The sequence below is a fragment of the Tamandua tetradactyla genome, chromosome 6 (assembly GCF_023851605.1).
Source record: "Tamandua tetradactyla isolate mTamTet1 chromosome 6, mTamTet1.pri, whole genome shotgun sequence".
Lineage (NCBI taxonomy): Eukaryota > Metazoa > Chordata > Mammalia > Pilosa > Myrmecophagidae > Tamandua > Tamandua tetradactyla.
The window spans coordinates 113,429,066-113,454,418 of NC_135332.1; the positions used below are offsets into that span (position 1 = coordinate 113,429,066).

General features: G+C 36.7%; 1 protein-coding gene across 2 annotated transcripts in view; it reads right to left on the reverse strand.

Moving 5' to 3' along the window:
• Positions 1-25,353, reverse strand: part of SLCO5A1 (solute carrier organic anion transporter family member 5A1) — a 169,898-nt gene that overhangs the window by 10,839 nt on the left and 133,706 nt on the right. For both annotated transcript variants that reach the window (XM_077166962.1, XM_077166961.1), the window contains 3 exons: positions 18,457-18,616; positions 16,279-16,520; positions 13,138-13,202 (listed from right to left, as the gene is read on the reverse strand). In XM_077166962.1, coding sequence (XP_077023077.1) covers positions 13,138-13,202; positions 16,279-16,520; positions 18,457-18,616 — 467 coding nt within the window. The remainder of the gene's footprint in view (positions 1-13,137; positions 13,203-16,278; positions 16,521-18,456; positions 18,617-25,353) is intronic.

Here is a 25,353-nt window from a genome sequence, read left to right on the forward strand (position 1 = left end):
AGAAATAGAAAAACTGAAAAAACAAATCGCAGAACTTATGGAAGTGAAGGATAAAGTAGCAAACATAGAAAAAATAATGGATAGCTACAATGATAGATTTAAAGAGACAGAAGATAGAATTAGTGATTTGGAGGATGGAACATCTGAATTCCAAAAAGAAACAGAAACTATAGGGAAAAGAATGGAAATATTTGAACAGGGTATCAGGGAACCCAAGGACAATATGAAGCGCACAAATATACGTGTTGTGGGTGTCCCAGAAGGAGAAGAGAAGGGAAAAGGAGGAGAAAAACTAATGGAAGAAATTATCACTGAAAATTTCCCAACTCTTATGAAAGACCTAAAATTACAGATCCAAGAAGTGCAGCGCACCCCAAAGAGATTAGACCCAAATAGGCGTTCTCCAAGACACTTACTAGTTAGAATGTCAGAGGTCAAAGAGAAAGAGAAGATCTTGAAAGCAGCAAGAGAAAAACAATCCATTACATACAAGGGAAACCCAATAAGACTATGTGTAGATTTCTCAGCAGAAACCATGGAAGCTAGAAGACAGTGGGATGATATATTTAAAATACTAAAAGAGAAAAACTGCCAACCAAGACTCCTATATCCAGCAAAATTATCCTTCAAAAATGAGGGAGAAATTAAAACATTCTCAGACAAAAAGTCACTGAAAGAATTTGTGACCAAGAGACCAGCTCTGCAAGAAATACTAAAGGGAGCACTAGAGTCAGATACAAAAAGACAGAAGAGAGAGATATGGAAAAGAGTGTAGAAAGAAGGAAAATCAGATATGATGTATATAATACAAAAGACAAAATGTTAGAGGAAAATATTATCCAAACAGTAATAACACTGAATGTCAATGGACTGAATTCCCCAATCAAAAGACATAGATTGGCAGAATGGATTAAAAAACAGGATCCTTCGATATGCTGTCTACAGGAAACACATCTTAGACCCAAAGATAAACATAGGTTGAAAGTGAAAGGTTGGGAAAAGATATTTCATGCAAATAACAACCAGAAAAGAGCAGGAGTGGCTATACTAATATCCAACAAATTAGACTTCAAATGTAAAACAGTTAAAAGAGACAAAGAAGGATACTATATACTAATAAAAGGAACAATTCAACAAGAAGACATAACAATCATAAATATTTACGCACCGAATCAGAATGCCCCAAAATACGTGAGGAATACACTGCAAACACTGAAAAGGGAAATAGAATCATATACCATAATAGTTGGAGACTTCAACTCACCACTCTCATCAAGGGACAGAACATCTAGACAGAGGATCAACAAAGAAATAGAGAATCTGAATATTACTATAAATGAACTAGACTTAATAGACATTTATAGGACATTACATCCCACAACAGCAGGATACACCTTTTTCTCAAGTGCTCATGGATCATTCTCAAAGATAGACCATATGCTGGTTCACAAAGCAAGTCTTAACAAATTTAAAAAGATTGAAATCTTACACAACACTTTCTCGGACCATAAAGGAATGATGTTGGAAATCAATAATAGGCAGAGTGCCAGAAAATTCACAAATACGTGGAGGCTCAACAACACACTCCTAAACAATGACTGGGTCAAAGAAGAAATTGCAAGAGAAATTAGTAAATACCTCGAGGCGAATGAAAATGAAAACACAACATATCAAAACTTATGGGACGCAGCAAAGGCAGTGCTAAGAGGGAAATTTATTGCTCTAAATGCCTATATCAGAAAAGAAGAAAAGGCAAAAATTCAGGAATTAACTATCCATTTGGAAGAACTGGAGAAAGAACAGCAAGCTAACCCCAAAGCAAGCAAAAGGAAAGAAATAACAAAGATTAGAGCACAAATAAATGAAATTGAAAACATGAAAACAATAGAGAAAATCAATAAGGCCAGAAGTTGGTTCTATGAGAAAATCAATAAGATTGATGGGCCCTTAGCAAGATTGACAAAAAGAAGAAGAGAGAGGATGCAAATAAATAAGATCAGAAATGGAAGAGGAGACATAACTACTGACCTCACAGAAATAAAGGAGGTAATAACAGGATACTATGAACAACTTTACGCTAATAAATACAACAATTTAGAGGAAATGGACGGGTTCCTGGAAAGACATGAACAACCAACTTTGACTCAAGAAGACATAGATGACCTCCACAAACCAATCACAAGTAAAGAAATTGAATTAGTCATTCAAAAGCTTCCTAAAAAGAAAAGTCCAGGACCAGATGGCTTCACATGTGAATTCTACCAAACGTTCCAGAAAGAATTAGTACCAATTCTCTTCAAACTCTTCAAAAAAATCGAAGTGGAGGGAAAACTACCTAATTCATTCTATGAAGCCAACATCACCCTCATACCAAAACCAGGCAAAGATATTACAAAAAAAGAAAACTACAGACCAATCTCTCTAATGAATACAGATGCAAAAATCCTCAATAAAATTCTAGCAAATCGTATCCAACAACACATTAAAAGAATTATACATCATGACCAAGTAGGATTCATCCCAGGTATGCAAGGATGGTTCAACATAAGAAAATCAATTAATGTAATACACCATATCAACAAATCAAAGCAGAAAAATCACATGATCATCTCAATTGATGCAGAGAAGGCATTCGACAAGATTCAACATCCTTTCCTGTTGAAAACACTTCAAAAGATAGGAATACAAGGGAACTTCCTTAAAATGATAGAGGGAATATATGAAAAACCCACAGCTAATATCATCCTCAATGGGGAAAAATTGAAAACTTTCCCCCTAAGATCAGGAACAAGACAAGGATGTCCACTATCACCACTGTTATTCAACATTGTGTTGGAGGTTCTAGCCAGAGCAATTAGACAAGAAAAAGAAATACAAGGCATCAAAATTGGAAAGGAAGAAGTAAAACTATCACTGTTTGCATTGATATGATACTATACGTCGAAAACCCGGAAAAATCCACAACAAAACTACTAGAGCTAATAAATGAGTACAGCAAAGTAGCAGGTTACAAGATCAACATTCAAAAATCTGTAGCATTTCTATACACTAGTAATGAACAAGCTGAGAGGGAAATCAAGAAACGAATCCCATTTACAATTGCAACTAAAAGAATAAAATACCTAGGAATAAATTTAACTAAAGAGACAAAAAACCTATATAAAGAAAACTACAAAAAACTGCTAAAAGAAATCACAGAAGACCTAAATAGATGGAAGGGCATACCGTGTTCATGGATTGGAAGACTAAATATAGTTAAGATGTCAATCCTACCTAAATTGATTTACAGATTCAATGCAATACCAATCAAAATCCCAACAACTTATTTTTCAGAAATAGAAAAACCAATAAGCAAATTTATCTGGAAGGACAGGGTGCCCCGAATTGCTAAAAACATCTTGAGGAAAAAAAACGAAGCTGGAGGTCTCGCGCTGCCTGACTTTAAGGCATATTATGAAGCCACAGTGGTCAAAACAGCATGGTATTGGCATAAAGATAGATATATCGACCAATGGAATCGAATAGAGTGCTCAGATATAGACCCTCTCATCTATGGACATTTGATCTTTGATAAGGCAGTCAAGCCAACTCACCTGGGACAGAGCAGTCTCTTCAATAAATGGTGCCTAGAGAACTGGATATCCATATGCAAAAGAATGAAAGAAGACCCATCTCTCACACCCTATACAAAAGTTAACTCAAAATGGATCAAAGATCTAAACATTAGGTCTAAGACCATAAAACAGTTAGAGGAAAATGTTGGGAGATATCTTATGGATCTTACAACTGGAGGCGGTTTTATGGACCTCAAACCTAAAGCAAGAGCACTGAAGAAGGAAATAAATAAATGGGAACTCCTCAAAATTAAACACTTTTGTGCATCAAAGAACTTCATCAAGAAAGTAGAAAGACAGCCTACACAATGGGAATCAATATTTGGAAATGACATATCAGATAAAGGTCTAGTATCCAGAATTTATAAAGAGATTGTTCAACTCAACAACAAAAAGACAGCCAACCCAATTACAAAATGGGAAAAAGACTTGAATAGACACCTCTCAGAGGAGGAAATACAAATGGCCAAAAGGCACATGAAGAGATGCTCAATGTCCCTGGCCATTAGAGAAATGCAAATCAAAACCACAATGAGATATCATCTCACACCCACCAGAATGGCCATTATCAACAAAACAGAAAATGACAAGTGCTGGAGAGGATGCGGAGAAAGAGGCACACTTATCCACTGTTGGTGGGAATGTCAAAGGGTGCAACCACTGTGGAAGGCAGTTTGGCGGTTCCTCAAAAAGCTGAATATAGAATTGCCATACGACCCAGCAATACCATTGCTAGGTATCTACTCAAAGGACTTAAGGGCAAAGACACAAACGGACATTTGCACACCAATGTTTATAGCAGCATTATTTACAATTGCAAAGAGATGGAAACAGCCAAAATCTCCATCAACAGAAGAGTGGCTAAACAAACTGTGGTATATACATACGATGGAATATTATGCAGCTTTAAGACAAGATAAACTTATGAACCATGTAATAACATGGATGGACCTAGAGAATATTATGCTGAGTGAATCCAGCCAAAAACTAAAGGACAAATACTGTATGGTCCCACTGATGTGAACGGACATTCGAGAATAAACTTGAAATATGTCATTGGTAACAGAGTTCAGCAGGAGTTAGAAACAGGGTAAGACAATGGGTAATTGAAGCTGAAGGGATACAGACTGTGCAACAGGACTAGATACAAAAACTCAAAAATGGACAGCACAATAATACCTAATTGTAAAGTAATCATGTTAAAACACTGAATGAAGCTGCATCTGAGCTATAGGTTTTTGTTTTGTTTTGTGTTGTTTTGTTTTGATTTTACTATTATTACTTTTATTTTTTTCTCTATATTAACATTCTATATCTTTTTCGGTTATGTTGCTAGTTCTTCTAAACCAATGCAAATGTACTAAGAAATGATGATCATGCATCTATGTGATGATGTTAAGAATTAATGATTGCATGTGTAGAATGGTATGATCTCTAAATGTTGGGTTAATTTCTTTTTTTCCGTTAATTAAAAAAAAAAAAAAGAGAAGGGATAATTGGAGATGAAGGGATACAGACTGTACAACGGGACTGGATATAAAAACTCAGAAATGGACAGCACAATACTACCCAATTGTAATGCAATTATGTTAAAACACTGAATGAAGCTGCATGTGAGGTATAGGTTTTTTGTTTTTGTTTTTTTTTCTTTCTATTATTGTTTTAATTCTTATTCTGTTGTCTTTTTATTTCTTTTTCTAAATCGATGCAAATGTACTAAGAAATGATGAATATGCAACTATGTGATGTTATTAAGAATTACTGATTGTACATGTAGATTGGAATGATTTCTAATTGTTTTGTTAATTCTTTTTTTAATTAATAAAAAAAAAAAAAAAAAAAAAAAAAAAAAAAAAAAGGCAATAAGAAAGGATCAGTGACCTAGAAGACTAAATCTTATACACCAAAGAAGAGATAAAGAATGGAAAACTGTGAACAGGGTCTCAGGGAATTGAATGACAGCGTGAAGCTAAACATATACATCATGGGTGTCCCAGAAGAAGAGAAGGGAAAAGGGGCAAAGAGATCATTTGAGGAAGTAGTGGGAAAAAAAAGTCTCAACTCTTATGGAAAACATAAATGTACATGTCCAAGAAGCACAACATACTCCGACCAGAACAAATGCAAATAGATCTGCTCCAAAACACCTGCTAATCAGAATGGCAAAGGCCAAAGAAAAGGGAGAACTCTGAAAGCAGCAAGAGAAAGGCTATCATCACATATAAGAGACACTCAATAGGACTAAGCATTGATTTCTCATCAGAAACCACAGACGCAAGAAGACAGTGGTATGACGTATTTAAGGCATTGAAAGAGAAAAGCTGCCAGACAAGAATTCTTTTTCTGGCAAAACTGTCCTTCAAAAATAAGGAGAGGACAGGCCATGGTGGTTCAGTGGCAAAGTTCTCGCCTGCCATGCTGGAGACCCGGGTTCAATTCCCAGTGCCTGCCCATGTAAAAATTAATTAATTAATTAATTAAATAAGAGAGAGTGTAAAATATTCACAGATAAACAGAAACTAAGAGAGTTCAGCAGCAAGAGACCAGCCCTACCAGAAATACTAAATACAGGCTGAAAGGAAAAGACAGGAGAAAGAGGCTTGGAGGAGAGCATATAAATGAAGATTATCAGTAAGGTAATTAAAAGAGAGACAAAGGTAAGATATAACATAAAATTCAAAGGATAAAACATTTGAAATAAGTGCTGCCTTTATAGTAATAACATTGAATGTTAATGGATTAAACTCCCCAAAAGATGAAGACTAGCAGAATGGATAAAAAATATGAGCCATTTATATGTTGTCTACAAGAGACATACCTTACCACAAAAGGACAAAAATAGGTTGAAAGTGAAATATTGGAAAATATAATACATGCAAATAGTAACCAGAATAGAACTATATTAAAATCATACAAAATAGACTTTAAAAGCAACACTGTTAAAAAGAGACAAAAAAAGGACATTAGATATTAATAAAAGGGGCAACTCACCAATAAGAAATAACAATCATAAACATTTACGAACTAACCAGGGTGCCCAAAATTACGTGATGTAAATACAGGCAAAACTGAAGGGAGAAATAAACAACTCGATGATAGTTGGAGATTTCGACACACCACTCATCGATATAGAGAAAATCTAGACAGATGATCAATAAAGAAACAGGAACTTGATAATATGAAAAATGAGTTAACTTAACTGATAGATATAGAACACTGCACCCCAGAACTCAGGATATACATTCTTCTCAAGTGCTCATGGATCATTCTCCAGGATAAACCACATGTTGGGTCACAAAACAGGTCTCAATAAATTTAAAACGATTGAAATTATACAAAGTACTTTCTCTGATCATAAAAGAATGAAGTTGAAAATCGATAATAACCAGAGAGCCTGAAAATTCACAAGCATATGGAGGTTAAACAACACACTCTAAAACAATCAGTGGGCACAGAAGAAATTGCAAGAGAAATCAGTAAATATTTCAAGACGAATGAAAACAAAAACACAACATATCCAAATTTATGGGATGCAGCAAAGGTAATGCTGAGAGGGCAATTTATAGCTCTAAATGCCTACATCAAAAAGGAAGCCTTTTTTAATATCAAAGCAAATATAAAAAAACTTAATGCACACTTGGAGAAATAGAAAACGGACAGCAGACTCATCCCAAAGTAAGCAGAAAGAAAGAAACAACAAAGATTAGAGCAGAAGTAAATGAAATGGAGATAAAGAAACAATAGAGAGAATCAAAACCACCAAAAGTTGTTCTTTGGAAAGATGGATAAAATTGGCAAACACTCAGCTACACTGACAAAGAAAGAAAAGGGAGATGTAAATAAATAAAATCAGAAATGAGAAGAGGGGAGCATCACTACTGACCACACAGAAATAAATAAGATCATAAGAAGATAGTATAAACAACTGTATGCCAACAGATTGGACAACTTAAACAAAATGGTCTATATCCTGTAAACACACACTATCAAACAAATAGAAGATCTCAACAAAACAATCACAAATAAAAAAGATTGAAAAACATCAAAAACCTCCCAAAGGAAGGAAGCCTTCTAGCCTCTGAAACTGTGAGCCAATAAATTCCTGTTGCTGAGTGAAAAAAAAAAAAATTTTGTTTTAATAAAGGCCCCCTGAAAAAGAAAAGCCCAGGACCAGTTAGCTTCACTAGTGAATTCTACCAATCATTCCAAGAGGAATTAATACCAATCCTGCTCAAACTCTTCCAAAAGAGTGCAGAGGAGGGAACACCACCTAATATAGTCTAGGAAGCCAACATCATCTTTATACCAAAGTCAGATAAAAATACTACAAGAAAAAAATTATAAACAAATGTCTTTAATGAATATAGATGCAAAAATGCCCAATACAGTGGTTTCTTAGACTTTACCCCCAAAGCAAAAGCAATGAAGGAAAAAAAAGATACTTAGGACCTCCTCAACATAAGTAATTTTTTGCTACAAAGGACTTTGTCAAGAAAAAAGTTACAGACAAATCTCTCTAATGAATCTAGATGCAAAAATGTTTAACAAAATATTAGCAAAACAAATCCAAGAGCACATTAAAAGAATTATTCACCATGACCAAGTGAGTTTTATCCCAGGTATGCAAGGGTGGTTCAGCATAAGAAAATAAATTATTGTAATACACCACATTAAAAAACTGAAGGGGAAAAACCATATAATTGTCTCAACTGACACAGAAAAGGGATTTGACAAAATACAGCATTCTTTATTGATAAAAACACTTTGAAAGGTAGGGATAGAAGGAAACTTTCTCAACCTGATAAAGGGCATATATAAAAAACCCACAGAGAACACTGTACTCAACGGTGAAAGACTGAAAGCTTTCCCTTTAAGATTGGGATCAAGACAAGGATGCCCACCGTTTAACTCCTGTTTAACATGCTGCTACAAGTTCTAGCTAAAGCAATTAGGCAAGAAAAAGAAATCAAAGCCTTCCAAATTGGGAAGAAAGAAGTAAAACATTATTTGCAGATGACATGATCCTATATGTAGAAACCAAAAAAAAAATCTATGACAAAGCTACCAGGGCTAATAAATTAGATTCATCAAAGTGGCAGGATACAAGATCAACATGCAAAAATCAGTAGTGTTGGGCGGGCCACGGTGGCTCAGCAGGTAAGAACACTTGCCTGCCATGCCAGAGGACCCGGGTTCGATTGCCGGTGCCTGCCCATGTATATAAAAAAAAAAAAATCAGTAGTGTCTTTATACACTATTGATGATCACTCTCGGGAAAAAAATCAAGAAAAAAATTGCACTGACAACTGAAAATAAAAGAATCAAATATCTAGGGGTAAATTTAACCAAGGACATAAAGGACCTGTACAAAGAAAACTACAAAACATTGCTAAAAAAAAATCAATGACAACCTAACTAAATGGAAGAACATTCCGTGTTCATAGATTAGAAAACTAAATACTGTTAAGATGTCATTTCTACCCAAACTGATTTACAGATTCAATGTATTCCCAATCAAATTTCCAACAGCCTCCATTGCAGAAATGGAAAAACCTATCTTGCATTTATTTGGAAGGGTAGGGGGTCCAAATAGCCTAAAACATCCTGGGAAAGTAGAACACCTTGGAGGATTCACACTTCCTTGCTTTAAAGCACATTACAAAGCTTCAGAGGTCAAAACAGCATGGGGCTGAAGACAGGTACACTGATCAAAGGAATTGAATTGAGAGTTCAGAAATAAACCCTCACATCTATGGTCAAGTGATTTTTGACAAGGATGCCCACTGTCACTTGGTTAAGAACAGTCTCTTCAACAAATGGTGCTGGGAGAATTAGATATCCATATCCAAAAGACTGAAAGAGGATCCTGTCTCATACCATACACAAAATTAAATTAAAATGGATCAAAAAACAAAACTCCTAGAAGAAAACACAGGCAAGCATCTTCAAGATCTCTTGTAGGCAGTAGATTCTTTAGACTTTATACCCAAAGCACAAGCAATGAAGGAAAAAACAGATAATTAGGACCCCCTCAAAATTAAATACTTTTGTGGCACAAAGGACTTTGTCAAGAAAGTGAAAAGGCAGCCTACTCAATGGGAGAAAATATTTAGAAACCACCTATCCAATAATGATTTAATATCTGGAATATATAAAGAAATCCAATAATTCAACAATGAAAAGAAAAACAACCCAACTAAAAAAAAATGGTTAAAAGACTTTAATAGACATCTCTCTAAAGAGGAAATACAAGCATATGAAAAGATGCTCAACATTACTATTAGGGAAATGCAAACCAAAACTGCAATGAGATATTATTTTATACCTACTAGAATGCCCACTGTTAAATAAATAGAAAACTATGGGAGTTGGAGAGGATGTAGAGAAATAGGAACACTCATTCACTGCTGGTGGGAATATAAAATGGTACAGCCATGCTGGAAGACAGCTTGACAGTTCTTCAGGAAGCTAAGCATAGAACTGCCATAGGATCTAGTGATCCTGCTATGAGGTATATACTCAGAAGAACTGAAAGCAGAGACACTAATACACCTTTGCACACCAATATTCACAGCAGCATTATTCACAATAACCAAAAGATGGAGACCCAAGTGTCCATCAACTGACGAACGAACAAATGAAACGTGCCATATACATCTGATGTAATATTATTTAGCTGTAGGAAGAAATGAAGCCCTGTTGCAGGCAACTACATGGATGAGCCTTGAGGACATTATGTGAGTGAAATCAGCCAGACACAAAAGGACAAAGATTATATAATCTCACTGATATCAACTAAATATAAAGAGCAAACTATTGGAATTAGTATCTAGGATACAGGTTATTAGAAGCTGGAATGAGGGTGGAGAATGGGAAGTTGATGTTTAATTCATGCAGAATTTGTAATAAGGTTATTGGAAATGGATAGAGGTGATGGTAGCATATTATTGTGAGTGTAATTAATGGCATTAGGTTGTTTTGTTTGTGATTGTGGTTGAAAGAAGAAGTTTAGGGTTGTGTATGTCAACTAAAAGGCAAGCTAGAGGACAAAACATGGGACTGTACAACACTGTGAACCATGTTGTGGATGATGAAGGTGGTTAAAAGTACAAATAGGAGTGTTCTTCCATGAACTAGAACAAATGTATGTCACTATTACAAGGTGGTAATAATAGGGTGACATATGGGGAAAAAAATGCACCTAATGCAAACAAACCATGGACTATACTTAACAGTAATATTCTGACTACCTTTCATTAATTGTTACAAAGGTACCAGAGTAATGCTAAGTGTCAATACCAGGAGTAAGGGATTTTACTTTTGGGAATAATGAAAATATTCCCAAATTGACTGTGGTGATGATGTATAGCTCAGATATTTTACCAAGAGCCATTGATAGTACACTTTGGATGGATTGTATGATGTATGAAACAAACTATTAAAAAAAAAAGTTCACTAAATTGTAAATACAGTCTCTCTGTTTGTAGGTCAGTTAGAACATTTCACTGATTTTTAGGATCATAAAAATGTCTTTTGCCCCAAACCTCATAATCCCAGGCTAATCAGAAGAGAAATATCAGACAAAATCCACTAGAGGGGCATTCTACAATTTCGGTATATATTAAAACTGTCAAACTCTAGCAAAGTCTGAGAAAAGACACAGAGAATAGGAGCCTAAGGAGACCTGACAACTAAATATAGTACGGCATCCTGGATGGGATCCTAAAACAGAAAAAGGACTTCACATACAAACTAAGGAAATCTGAAAAAATTATGGGCTTTCATAAATATTAATGTATTGATATTAGCTCATCAATTATAACCATTTTGCCATACTAATGTGCAATGTTAACAAGAGGACAAACTGCGGGGGCAGGTGGAGGTGGGGGATATATGGGAACTCTATGTACTGTCTGCTTAATTTTTCTGTAAATCTAAAACTATTCTTTAAAAATAAAGTCTATTAATTTTTAAAATACCTACTGCTAAAAATGCAATTAGGGACTCCTTTCAAACTTAAAAATCTGATTTGATAAATACTCAAGAGGGTATACTACAATTCTTTATTCCCCACCAGCATTTACTACACCTAGTTCTTATGGGGTGAAGTTACAGTGCTTGGATATAGAAACGGCACGAGGAAAGCATTTTCCCTGGAACCAGATGCCACATCAAATGGCAAATTTATAATGATACTTGGGATCTGGAAATGATTATAGCATAAAAGTCATTCTCAAAGTTTGTGAAACATCTAGGATGTGCAGCAGCTTCACTGCTTGGGCCATGAGACGGACATTTCTTTCTACTCCCACATGTTGTGCTCTTGGGTGGAATTTGCCCCCAGCCCCACTTGTCCACCTTGCAAATATCTAGCCCTCCTTTAAATTCCTGATTCATTCAGACTCTACTTCATTCCCACTGCATTTTGTATTTGCCTCCATTTTAGCAACTATCACATGGTATTTAAACTCTGCACAAACCTGTCACCCCATTCAGGGAAGTCTGTGGATCTTCAATAGCAGCTGATAGAAGGAAGGGATGGGAGGCAGCGTGGGCAGGTTAAAAGCCCAGGAGGCTATGACACATTGTAATATAAGACTGTATTTATTCAAAATGGGGTCCATTTAATATAATTAAATTTGAAGATTATTAAAGTACTTAATATACTCTTTCCTTTGGAGTTTGGGGAAATGAAGGAAGAAATTTGAATTTAAAAAATTATTATTATTTTTTTGCCCTTTATAGATAATGACACGGATTGCTGGGAAAAATAAACAGCCGGAGAAAATATCAGGTTGCCACTTAAAAAAAAAGAAGCAATAGCTTGATGATCGGAAGACAAACTATACGTGTGAAACTGATCAAGGGAACTAGCTACTTCCGACACTTATTTTCCAAGCACTGCCTGAAGACCTAACAGGGTGTTGAGGTATTTGTAAAAATCAAAATGATATTCTTCCACTGCTTATATCACTGTCCTAGGGCTAATGATAACGGGCCTCTCTTATTAAGAAGGAAAAGCCTTGAAGGGTTATCTCTAATGTCAATTTTGGGAACGTTACTTCTTTCTTTGTAGAATTTTTAATTTCTTTGCCTCAGAAAACTAACACTCTTTACCCAGTACAATAAAATGATTATAAAGAAGTAAGGAACTGAAAATTTCACTCAAAACATGAGAACAAATTTCCATCACTTTCATGTTAGAAAGGACAATAAGCCTACCACAAACTGGCCAATATTATTTACTATACAGAATTTTCGGGAGAATTTAGTCCGGTGGGGGAGGGAGGAGGTCAGGTCAGGGGAACTCACCTACAGTTGATTTTGTTTTCTCTAATCATATGACAGAACAGCTCAATTTTTCATTCAAATCAGAAAATAAGGAAGTTGTGCCCATACTACAAACACGAAAAGCCTAACTTCTGCTGATAACAAGACTTGACTCGCCATTTGTAAAGGGCAGTGAAACTCTACCATCTGCAAAGAGGAACTAAGAAACATGCTTGGAATTTCAGGAACATACCTAGTGTTCTCAATAAAACAAACTGCATTCCCAGCGCGAAAGGCCTCTCGTCATCTTCTACTGACCTACAGTGAAAGGAGAGAAATGTTTCAAAATAGTTGCTGCAGGAAAGTGAATGTCAAATCAGGATTGCTGGGAGCAGAGACCAGACATTCTGGGCCAAAAAATTTAATTTGCTAAAATGTACCAATAGTAGGGAAGCAAGATTCACTGAATAAAAGTCTCCCCAATGAAGAAATTAAAAAAAAAAACCTGATAAACTCAGGTTTCTGTGTAAATTCAGTGAGGGCCAAAGAAACCATGAGGTTTAACAAGGCTGAACATCTGAACAGCTCTAATGGAGCTTCCCAAAACAGCATGATTTCAAAAAAGGTTCTATTTCCAAAAAAATCCATTTACAGAATTTTATCCTAAATACTATACTCTTATTCTCTGTTTACCTATATGTCCAGAATGGTAGGTGCGCAAATTGAAAATTATTCCCATAATTCTTTAAGAAAAGTTTAGGACCATAAGTATATAACCTTGAGTAGGGCATGAGATTTTGTAGGTTTGTCCAGAGTGATGCCCCAACAAATCCCAGAGTGATTTGAACAGTGAGCAAAAAAGTATTTGCAAAGTCCCCTTGGGGGAATGGTGAGAAAGGGGGAAAATTCAACTTCCCCAAGTGGGAATCCTTGATATTCTCACAGGCAGTGGGGACAACCAAAGCAACAGGCTGAGCGTCCAATCTTGGGGTTTGTTCATAGGAAACTTAACCCCACAAAGGATAGGCTAAGCCTACTTAAAATTAGGCCTAAGAGTCACCCCCAAGAGAGCCTCTTTTATTGCTCAGATGTGGCCTCTCTCTCTGCCAACATGACAAGCAAACTCACTGCCCTTCCCCTCTCTATGTGGGACATGACTCCCAGGGGTGTGGACCTTCCTGGCAATGTGGGACAGATGAGCTGGGACTCGGCACCAATGGACTGAGAAAACCTTCTTGACTGAAAGGGGGAAGAGAGAAAGGAGATAAAGTGTCAATGGCTGAGAGATTCCAAACAGAGTTGAGAGGTTATCCTGGAGGTTATTCTTATGCATTAAATAGATATCACCTTGTTAGTCAAGATGTAATGGAGAGGCTGGAGGGAGCTGCCTGAAAATGTAGAGCTGTGTTCCAGTAGCCATGTTTCTTGAAGATGATTGTATAATGATATAGCTTTCACAATGTGACTGTGTGATTGTGATAACTTTGTGTCTGATGCTCCTTTTATCTACCTTATGGACAGATGAGTAAAACATATGGATTAAAAATAAATAATAGGGGAAACAAATGTCAAAATAAATTTAGTAGATTGAAATGCTAGTGATCAATGAAAAGGAGGGGTAAGGGGTATGGGATGTATGACTTTTTTTTTTCTGTTGTCTTTTTATTTCTTTTTCTGAATTGATGCAAATGTTCTAAGAAATGATCATGATGATGAATATACAACTAGGTGATAAAAAAAAGAATGTTCATATTGTATGTTGATTGGTTTTATTAATAAAAAAGAACTTAAGGAAGAATAAAATAAAAATAAAAAAGAAAAGTGTAGGAAAAAAAGTTTAAAAAATATAGGAACAAGTCAAAACTCAGAGATAGAATTAGTCCCTGCCATTCCTCAGTTTTTCCTCTAAAAGGTAATGCTCTAAGAAATCCCTGCAGTAACAGGGAGATTTGAGCCCATTTTATAATTAGCAAAGATTACAGGGTTCCTTTTCTGACATTTTGATTTGCAAGCCAAATGGTGATTTTGGACCTGTTTTAATGCTAAAAACTAAGTAGTCCATATATGGTTTACTTAACACCATGTACAGAATTAAAATTCAAGGAATACAATTAACTGAGTAAACAAACATATTAGTGATTCCTATTCTTTTAAACTAAGTACCTTATCATTTCTCTCCCATACACATGGGGTTCCGGGTATATAACAGAAAATCCCCAAGGTACCTTTGTTGTATTTTCCCCAACTTCTTTACTTCCTGACAACCACCTGCCTTATGCTAACATATAGCTGCCACACCACAAATATCTGCAGACTTAGGAACTGTGTGAAGAAGCCAAGGGGGTTTTCAGGTGCTGTTATTTTACTATCAAGGAAGGAATGGCATGCTTGGAAATGTCTAATTTGGCATCCAATAGAAAGGAGCCAAAACCTGCACGCTGCAGAAAAAGCAATGACATCTCAACGGGTGCTTCCTGCCAGGTGTCTGCCATTGTGGGTTTCTAAGGAGCCCAAGAGTAGGTAAGAAGATACATGAGAAGGAAGGCTCCCTTTCCTAACCTGGGACTGCACCATCCCTGAGTCCCCAAACCCACTGTGGATGTGCTCCTCTTCCTTTACCACACCGACCCCACCCTACCTTTGCCCGCTGCAGTCTTTACTGCCAACACCAAGACAATTTAAATAGCACATTTGAATTTTTAATAACATTTCTAGTGTCAACATTTTTTAGTTGAAACTAAATTGTCAGGCAGTAATTGTTGGTGCCAACATTTTTAATTGGGCTAAAGCATATTCTGTGTTTTCTTGCTAAAACACACACACACACACACACAGGATATATAGCTAATATGGCAAAGAAAACACAACACGAATCACTGAAAAATCACAATTCCCAGTCTATTTTTTCCTTGATTCCACTTCAAAATTTTAAGTGACAGCAAAATTAATGAAATCAACATTTTGAACTGCAGGTCCAGAATAAATGATCACTGATGTCAGGACTATGAATAACTGTTTCTATCTGCATGATTTAGCAACTTTACCAAATTACTTCCAGCTCTCTTCTGGGAACAGGCTTCTTATAGGTAACAGAGGAATGGCTTTCAACTCCAGAAGCTGAACCAAAGGCACCCAAAAGAAGTTTCACTAAACAATAGGAATAGGACTCAACTGAATAAAATAATATCTGGAGTATGAAAGGCTACCACCTTCCTTTCCCTTCCTGGACAAAAATGCATCACTCTTAAGTGCATCAGGCAAATATCTGAAGGCACTCTTAGACAGTCTTATTTTGCTTTCTTTCCTGCTTTCCGGCATCAGGCCTTCACTCCAAAATTAGTATTTTAGCAACTTAAATGTGCAACCTGCCTGCTACATTGAAAACTCTGCTCACCTGAGGGTGACTATGATGGCTGATGGCTGGGCACAGGCTGTGATGAAGGTGACAATGAAAAGGAAAATTAAGAATGGGATGAGGGTGTTACAGGTCCGTTTACACTTCCCGGACACAGCATAGCCGTTCTCATTCAGGTATGTTTTGACGATGACCACGCGGAGCTGGCTGCGCTGTCCCACCGTGGGGGGAGTGATCACTTGTCGGCTTTGGACACAGGTGCATTCTGTATAATTCCGTATCTAGGCGGACAAAATAAAGATCAGGTGTGTGGCAATCAAAAGCAAAATGTGGCATGGGGATATTAAGACAACTAAAATAGTGGTGGCATTTTGAAACCCCAAAAGTATTTAGTCGAAAGTATCTTCCTCGTTGACAACAGTCAGGGTCCAAAGCATGTCTAATGACAACAAAATTTGCTTGTCAAAAGTTTTTTAAATCCAAACTTTTTAAAGAGACTTTCAACAACCCTCTACAATGTTTACACTCCATACGCTCATTTTTGTTCATAGTCACAGGCTGCCTCAATTGTGGTTTAACTCTAGGGCTCTCTAATTAGAGAAGCCCCTCAAAAAGAGGAACCAAGCCTTGTTTTTATTTATGTTCACCAGAGCACCAGGGACAATCCTGAATACAGAGTGGCCCCTGAAGAAAATGTCTGTAAGATAAATGTAGAAGATTCGCTAATGCATTGATGATGACTTCAGTACCAACAATTACGAAATCTCATCGGTCCCTTTCATTCACTGGTGCATGACACCCTATGGATGAACACAACGACTCATGGACAGAGTTAGATCCAGCATCTGTGGCCTGGCACAGAGCTCCTCCTGGCCCTGAGAGAAGGCGAGATGTATGGAAGCACCAATGAGCCCAAATGCACTGGACATTTTTTTAACACATATTTATGAGCACCTACTAACATGTCAGACACTGCTCTAGGGGGCTGAGGATCAGTAAGTAACAGAGGAAAAGTCTTCAGTTAACTGCCAGTGTTCCTACTAAATACAAAATAGGAAATACTAACAAAAATGAAATGCTATTGGGTGTTACTTAATACAATGCCAATGTAAACCATCAAATGTTATATCAGCCAACTCACCTCTTTGCCTCTTGTGTTGCTTTTTACTGATGGACATCAGCCCAATTGATTGTCATTGTGAGAAGACAATGTTAGAGAGATAGGAAGAACAAATGTAGGGATGGGGTACCGTTTGACCGCCTGCTTAGAGAACTGCTGGCCTTTTTAAAAGAACAAGGGTTCTGCCCCAGAGAACTCGCTTATGACCAAGGAAGGACTCAGCCCCTGAGAAGAACAGATCTCATTGTCCCTTTCAACATGGTCACACACTGGATCTTACCAGTTACATAAGAGGAGCCACACACAGAATCGTCATTTATTATAGATTAAATAAATTATTAAATAAAATTATTAAATATAGTATAGATTAAAACTCAGATTAAAAAAAATGACATCCCAGAAATGTGTGCTAAATGTTATAGTTCCTTATGACCTGCACAGAAAAAACAAATACATTTTACTCTTTTGATGAAACCACACTCCTATGATCCATTCTCATGCAAAGAATCAAACCAGGCTCAATAAAGAACCGAGAATAATATGAAAACCTTCTTCCACAGTATTACAGCCTATTTATAACTCACGAGAAGGGATTTCTCAAAATAGCCTATTCTTGAACTGACAGAAATATCCTTACTCTGAAAGTTAAAAAAAAAAAAAACTGAACTGATAGTCTATGAAAAATGGCCACTGTCCATCTTCACTGACTCCCCTGGTGAACGCGCCCACTTATTCTCTTCTCAGCGCCAGCTGACCTTCAGCTGTCCCGCACAGGCCCCGTCAGAGCAACCGACGGGAAGCCCAGCACTCAGCCTTATCGAGTTTCACTGAGTTGGAGCAGAATGTAAAGTAGGAGAAAGCTGATAAGGAACCAAACCACAACTCCCAGATGCTCCAATCATCCCTTGGGGGGGGGGAGAAATGATGGTAACTGCACAATTTTTCTCCTCTAGGCTTTGTCAGAAGGCGTTCTGGAGGATGCTTGAAGTCCCTTGAAAAGGGGGACAGAGTCATCAGGGTTGCATATGAATTCTCACGTGTCCTTGCCTATGGATGTTGGGTTAGCAACACAACATGGATTTGTGAAATACACTCACCCCTGTGCTGAGATTCCCACTACTAACACAGCCAGCCAGACAAGGGTTAAAGTATGTGATTCCATCAGATCCACAGACGGGCTCATACTCGTGCGTTTTACACCCACAGTTCACATTGCAGCTTCCGGTCAGATTCCGGTGGGGCATGGTGAGAGAAGGCCTAGGAGAGAAAAGAAGCAGGTGCTAAGCACACTGATTACCGAACAGATGAATAGGAAAGTTCTTGATAGTTAGTAATCTGTTCATATTAGATAAGATATTCCCATTAAGTCCAAGCTATGGGACCATCAATTGATGACCCTAGATAAACATTTTTATGACTTTAAAGCAAAACATAAAGAGAAATACTTAAATTTTCTGGTATTACAGATTCACTGCTTTTTAAATTAAATTCTCTCTCCTACCTTGATACTACCCTTTATTTTGTGCTGTGAACCTGGTCTCAATGTCTGGGCCAGCAATTCTAACCCTAATGCAGCTACTCCCTTACTTCAGGCACTTGGTTCTATGCTGTAACAAATCTGGGTCGTAGGCTTCTTACCTTTTAAAAATGGAGAAAATACTTTCCTCAACCAAATCAACAACATCACTGTGAGGATATACACATGGAAACAAAGAATTGCAGTTATTGCACAGGCTCCTTTGACCAAAAACTTGAATTGCTCTAGAATAAATCATCAAAGAAAGACATTGGACTCCAGAAAATTAAAAGGAAAAGAATTTCAAAGAAGAGGAGAAAGTCGGATAACTAGTTGGGTTCAAATGGCCAGTGAAGAAAGTTGAAGCAGTTCCTCACTCAGGAACATCCAAAGGTGGAGTCACAATCAAGCCCAGTGGGCTGCTGTGAAAGGAGGAAAAGGGCAAATGAAGATACAGAACTGAGGAGAGAAGTGTAAGGAAGTTGCATGGAAGATAAGCAGGAACATATCTGAGGGGCCACCTGGGGAAACCTGAGGGGGCTCTATAGAGCTCAAATCTTATGACCTTTTCCCTTTGCTTCTATAATCGTCATTTATATACATGACTGATGAAATACTGTTCCTAAAGCCACCTAAGTTAGCCATAGCAGATCAACCAGCCACCAACCAGTCAGCCAGCAAGCCAACCATCCAAGAAATATTTCTCAAAGTCTGTCAAGTCCCAGGATTTATTTTTATTTATTTGTTTGTTTTTGCATGGGCAGGCGCCCACAGAAGGAAATTTAGCACAAATCTTTGACAATCATTATATTTGCAAACTCCTAGAATTATACCATTTTAAAATTAGAATATATCCTAATAAAATATGATTCTAGACCAGTGATTCCCAACAAGAGCAATTCTGCCCCCCAGGAGACATTTGGGACTATCAGGAAACATTTTTAGTTACTACCCCTGAGGGGTGCCACTGTCATATAGTAGACAGAGGCCAGGGATACATCCTACATCTGGCCTAAAATTTGAACTAGTGCTGAGATTAAGAAAATTTTCTAGACCAACTACCACAGGTTGAAGTGAGGTCCAGGGAGGGGAAGTGACTTACTATGAAGCAAATCACTATGTTAGAAAGTATCATAATAAAAAGCCTTCTGGTGTGTATCATGATCCTCTTCATCAACACTTCAAGCATTAAATTGCAAGCTGGGAACAAATAAAAGGGCGTTTATATGTCTGTATGCTTAGTCACTAAAAATGGCAGGCTTCAACCCTGTACCAATGTAGTTACTGTTGCTATTTAGAAACCATGCGGCATTTCATATTAACAACATGCTTTGCATTCATTTATGACAGCCACAGTTTCCAAACACCCAGCCAATGTAGGCATCTCCATTCAAGAGGAAGGAGCCTAAAAAAAGAATAACAAGAGATATTCAAAGTATGCTGATTACAAGAAGGCAGAAGCTTTCCTGAGTTCAAGAAACAGAAGCACAGTCCAAGATCACCCTTGGGTCTGTCTTGCTTTCCTACAAGATCATGATATTTGATATAAAGAAATGATAAAATATGAACACTTCTAAAAAGCCCAGTTCAGGCAACAAACATAACAATGAAGGAAGGATGTATTCACTAAAAAGTCACTCAGGGGAAAAGGTGATAGTGGTACAAAGAAGGAAGATGCTAACATGGTTAATACCTTCTACTGTGCTGACCATCCCTTACAGTGTGCTGACCAAACAAGAAGTCATTCTTAAGAATAATAATATCTTGCTTGTCATCCATTCTTTGGAAAATGGATGGCATTACATTAATCGTGAATGTCTGTAAACCTGAGTTAAACTAAGCAACCTCTCAGTAGCTTGAAGTATTCCAACATTAGGTTGTAAAATACATAAGACCTGCTACACTTCAAAATAACTCTTGTGCAAAGAGATTGTTTATCCTCTTTTCAACAAGCAAAAGCATTTCCGGGGCAGGCTTCCAAACAAAAAAGCTCATGTTAACCCATGAGTCAATGCAGTATTAATTTCAAAAAAGGCACAGGGACCCACTGACAAATACCTTAGAACTAACTGCACAGTCTAAGCCACAGGTCTGAGAATCACACATAACATCTTACTATAAAAACGATGGAGCTAGTAGCTATACTAATATCCAACAAATTACACTTCAAATGTAAAACAGTTAAAAGAGACAAAGAAGGATATTATGTATTAATAAAGGATCAATTCAGCATGAAGACATAACAATCACAAATATTTATGCACTGAACCAAAATGCTCCAAGATACACATGGCAAACACCAAAAACACTGAAAAGAGAAATAGACACATCTACCATAATAGTTGGCGACTTCAATTCACCACTCTCATCAATGGACAGAACATCTAGACAGAGGATCAATAAAGAAACAGAGAATTTGAATAATACAATAAATGAGCTAGACTTAACAGACATTTATAGAACATTACACCCCACAACAGCAGGATACACCTTTTTCTCAAGTACTTATGGATCATTCTCAAGGATAGACCATATGTGGGGTCACAAAGCAAGTCTCAATAAATTTAAAAAGATTGAAATCATAGAAAACACTTTCTCAGATCATAAAGGAACAAAGTTGGAAATCAATAATAGGCAGAGTGCCAGAAAATTCATAAATATGTGGAGGCTCAAAAACACACTCTTAAACAACCAGTGGGTCAAGGAAGAAATCACAAGAGAAATCAGTAAATATCTTGAGGCAAATGAAAATGAAAACACAACATATCAAAACTTATTGGACACGGCAAAGGCAGTGCTAACAGGGAAATTTATTGCCCTATTGCCTATATCAAAAAAGAAGAAAGGGCAAAAATCAAGAAATTAACTGTCCACTTGGAATAACTAGAGAAAGAACAGCAAACTAACCCCAAAGCAAGCAAAAGGAAAGAAATAACAAAGATTAGAGCAGAAATAAATGAAATTGAGAACATGAAAACAATTGAGAAAATCAAAAAAACCAGAAGCTGGTTTTATGAGAAAATCAGTAAGATTGATGGACCCTTAGCAAGATTAACAAAAAGAAGAGAGAGGATGCAAATAAATAAGATCAGAAATGGAATAGGAGACATAACTACTGATCTCACAGAAATAAAGGAAGTAATGACAGGATACTATGAACAACTTTATGCTAATAAATACAACAATGTAGATGAAATGGACAACTTTCTAGAAAGGCATGAAAACCAACTTTGACTCAAGAAGAAACAGATAACCTCAACAAACCAGTCACAAGTAAAGAAATTGAATCAGTCATTAAGAAGCTCCCCCAAAAGAAAAGTCCAGGACCAGATGGCTTCATGTGTGAATTCTACCAAACATTCCAGAAAGAATTACTACTGATCCTGCTCAAACACTTCAAAAAAATTGAAGAGGGGGGAAAGCTACCAAACTCATTCTACAAAACCAGCATCACCCTCATACCAAAGCCGGACAAAGACATTACAAAAAAAGAAAACTACAGACAAATCTCTCTAATGAATATAGATGCAAATATCCTCAACAAAATTCTAGCAAATAGAATCCAGCAACACATTAAAAGTATTATACATCATGACCAAGTAGGATTCATCCCAGGTATGCAAGGATGGTTCAACATAAGAAAATCAATTAATGTGATACACCATATCAACAAATCAAAGCAGAAAAACCCATGATAATTTCAGTTGATGCAGAAAAAGCATTTGACAAAATTCAACATCCTTTCCTGTTAAAAACGCTTCAAAGGATAGGAATAGAAGGGAACTTCCTCAACATGATAAAGGGAATATATGAAAAATCCACAGCTAATATCATCCTCAATGGGGAAAAACCAAAAACTTTCCCCCTAAGATCAGGAACAAGACAAGGATGTCCAGTATCACCACTTTTATTTAACGTTGTGTTGGAAGTTCTAGCCAGAGCAATTAGACAAATAAAAGAAATATAAGGCATCAAAATTGGAAAGGAAGAAGTAAAATTCTCACTGCTTGCAGATGATATGATACTATATGTCGAAAACCCTGAAAATTCACAGCAAAACTACTAGGGCTAATAAATGAGTACAGCAAAGTGGCAGGTTACAAGATCAGCACTCAAAAATCTGTAGTGTTTTTATACACTAGTAATGAATAATTTGAGGGGGAAATCAAGAAACGAATTCCATTTACAATTGCAACCAAAAGAATAAAATATTTAGGAATAAATTTAACCAAAGAGACAAAAGACCTATACAAAAAAAACTACAAGAAATTGTTAAAAGAAATCAGAGAGGACCTAAATAAATGGAAGGGCACACCATGTCCATGGATTGGAAGACTAAATATAGTTAAGATGTCAATTCTACCTAAATTGATTTACAGATTCAATGCAATACCAATTAAAATCCCAACAACTTACTCTTCAGAAATAGAAACACCAATAACCAAATTTATCTTGAAAGGCAAGGTGCCCCAAATAGCTAAAAGTATCTGAGGGAAAAAAATGAAGTTTGAGGTCTCACACTATCTGACTTTAAGACATATTATGAACCTATAGTGGTCAAAACTGCATGGTACTGACATGAAGATAGATACATTGACCAATGGAATCAAATAGAGTGTTCAGATATAGACCCTCTCATCTATGGACAATTTATCTTTGATAAGGCCATCAAGCCAACTCACTTGGGACACAACAGTCTCTTCAATAAATGGGGCCTAGAGAACTGGATATCCACATGCAAAAGAATAAAAGAGGACTCATATCTCAGACCATATACAAAAGTTAACTCAAAATGGATCAAAAACCTAAACATTAGATCTAAGACCATAAAACTGTTAGAAGAAAATGCAGGGGAATAGCTTATAAATCTTATACTTGGAGGTGGTTTTCTAGACCTTACACCTAAAGCAAGAGCATTGAAGAAAGAAATAAATAAATGGGAACTCCTCAAAATTAAACACTTTTGTGCATCGAAGAACTTCATCAAGAAAGTAAAAAGACAGCCTACACAATGGGAGACAATATTTGGAAACGACATATCAGATAAAGGTCTAGTATCCAGAATTTATAAAGAGATTGTTCAGCTCAATGACAAAAAGACAGCCAATCCAATTACAAAATGGGCAAAAGACTTGAACGGACACTTCTCAGAAGAGGAAATACAAATGGACGTTGAAGACTCAACGTCCCCGTTCATTAGAGAAATGCAAATCAAAACCACAATGAGATATCATCTCACACCCACCAGAATGGCCATTATCAGCAAAACAGAAAATGACAAGTGCTGGAGAGGATGTGGAGAAAGAGGCCCACTTATCCACTGTTGGTGAGAATGTCAAATGGTACAACTGTGGAAGGCAGTTTGGCAGTTCCTCAGGAAGCTAAATATAGAATTACCATACGACCCGGCAATACCATTGCTAGGTATCTACTCAAAGGACATGAGCACAAGGACACAAATGGACATTTGTACACCAATGTTTATAGCAGCATTATTTACAATTGCAAAGAGATGGAAACAGCCGAAATGTCCATCAACAGATGAATGGCTAAACAAACTGTGGTATATACATATGATGGAATATTATGCAGCTTTAAGACAGAATAAAGTTATGAAAAATGTAACAACATGGATGGACCTTAAGGACGTTATGCTGAGTGAGATTAGCCAGAAACAAAAGGACAAATACTGTATGGTCTCACTGATATGAACTGACATTAGTGAATAATTGTAGAATATTTCATTGGTAACAGAGACTATCAGGAGATAGAAATAGGGTAGATATTGGGTAATTGGAGCTGAAGGGATACAGATTGTGCAACGGGTCTGATTGTAAAAATTCAGAAATGGATAGCACAATACTATCTAACTGTAACACAATAATGTTAGAACACTGAATGAAGCTGAATGTGAGAATGATAGAAGGGGGAGGCCTGGGGGCACAAATGAAATCAGAAGGAAAGATAGACAATAAAGACTGAAATGGTATAATCTAGGAATGCCTAAAATGTATAAGGATATTGACTAAATTTGCAAATCTAAAAATGTTTCTGCATGAGGAAGAACAAAGGAATGTCAATAATGCAGGGTGTTGAAAATAGATGGTAATTAATATTTCAAAACTTTAACATATGTGTGAGACAGCAAAAAATGTTTACTGGGTACAAAATTTATAGTTCGACTAGTGCATTTCCTAATATAACTTATGTGGACAGCTTAATCGAACACCATAGTACTTGGAACCTTGTGTAGGGCATGAGATTTTATAGGTTTGTCCAGAGTGATGCCCAGATAAATCCCAGAGCAATTCGAACAGTGAATAGGGAAGTATTTGCAGAGTCCCCTAGAGGGAATGATGAGAAAGGGAGAAAATTCAACTTCTCCAAGTGGAGAATACTTGATATTCTCACAGGCAATGGGGACAGCTGAAGCAATAGGCCGAGCCTCCAATCTTGGGGTTTGTTCATATAAAACTTA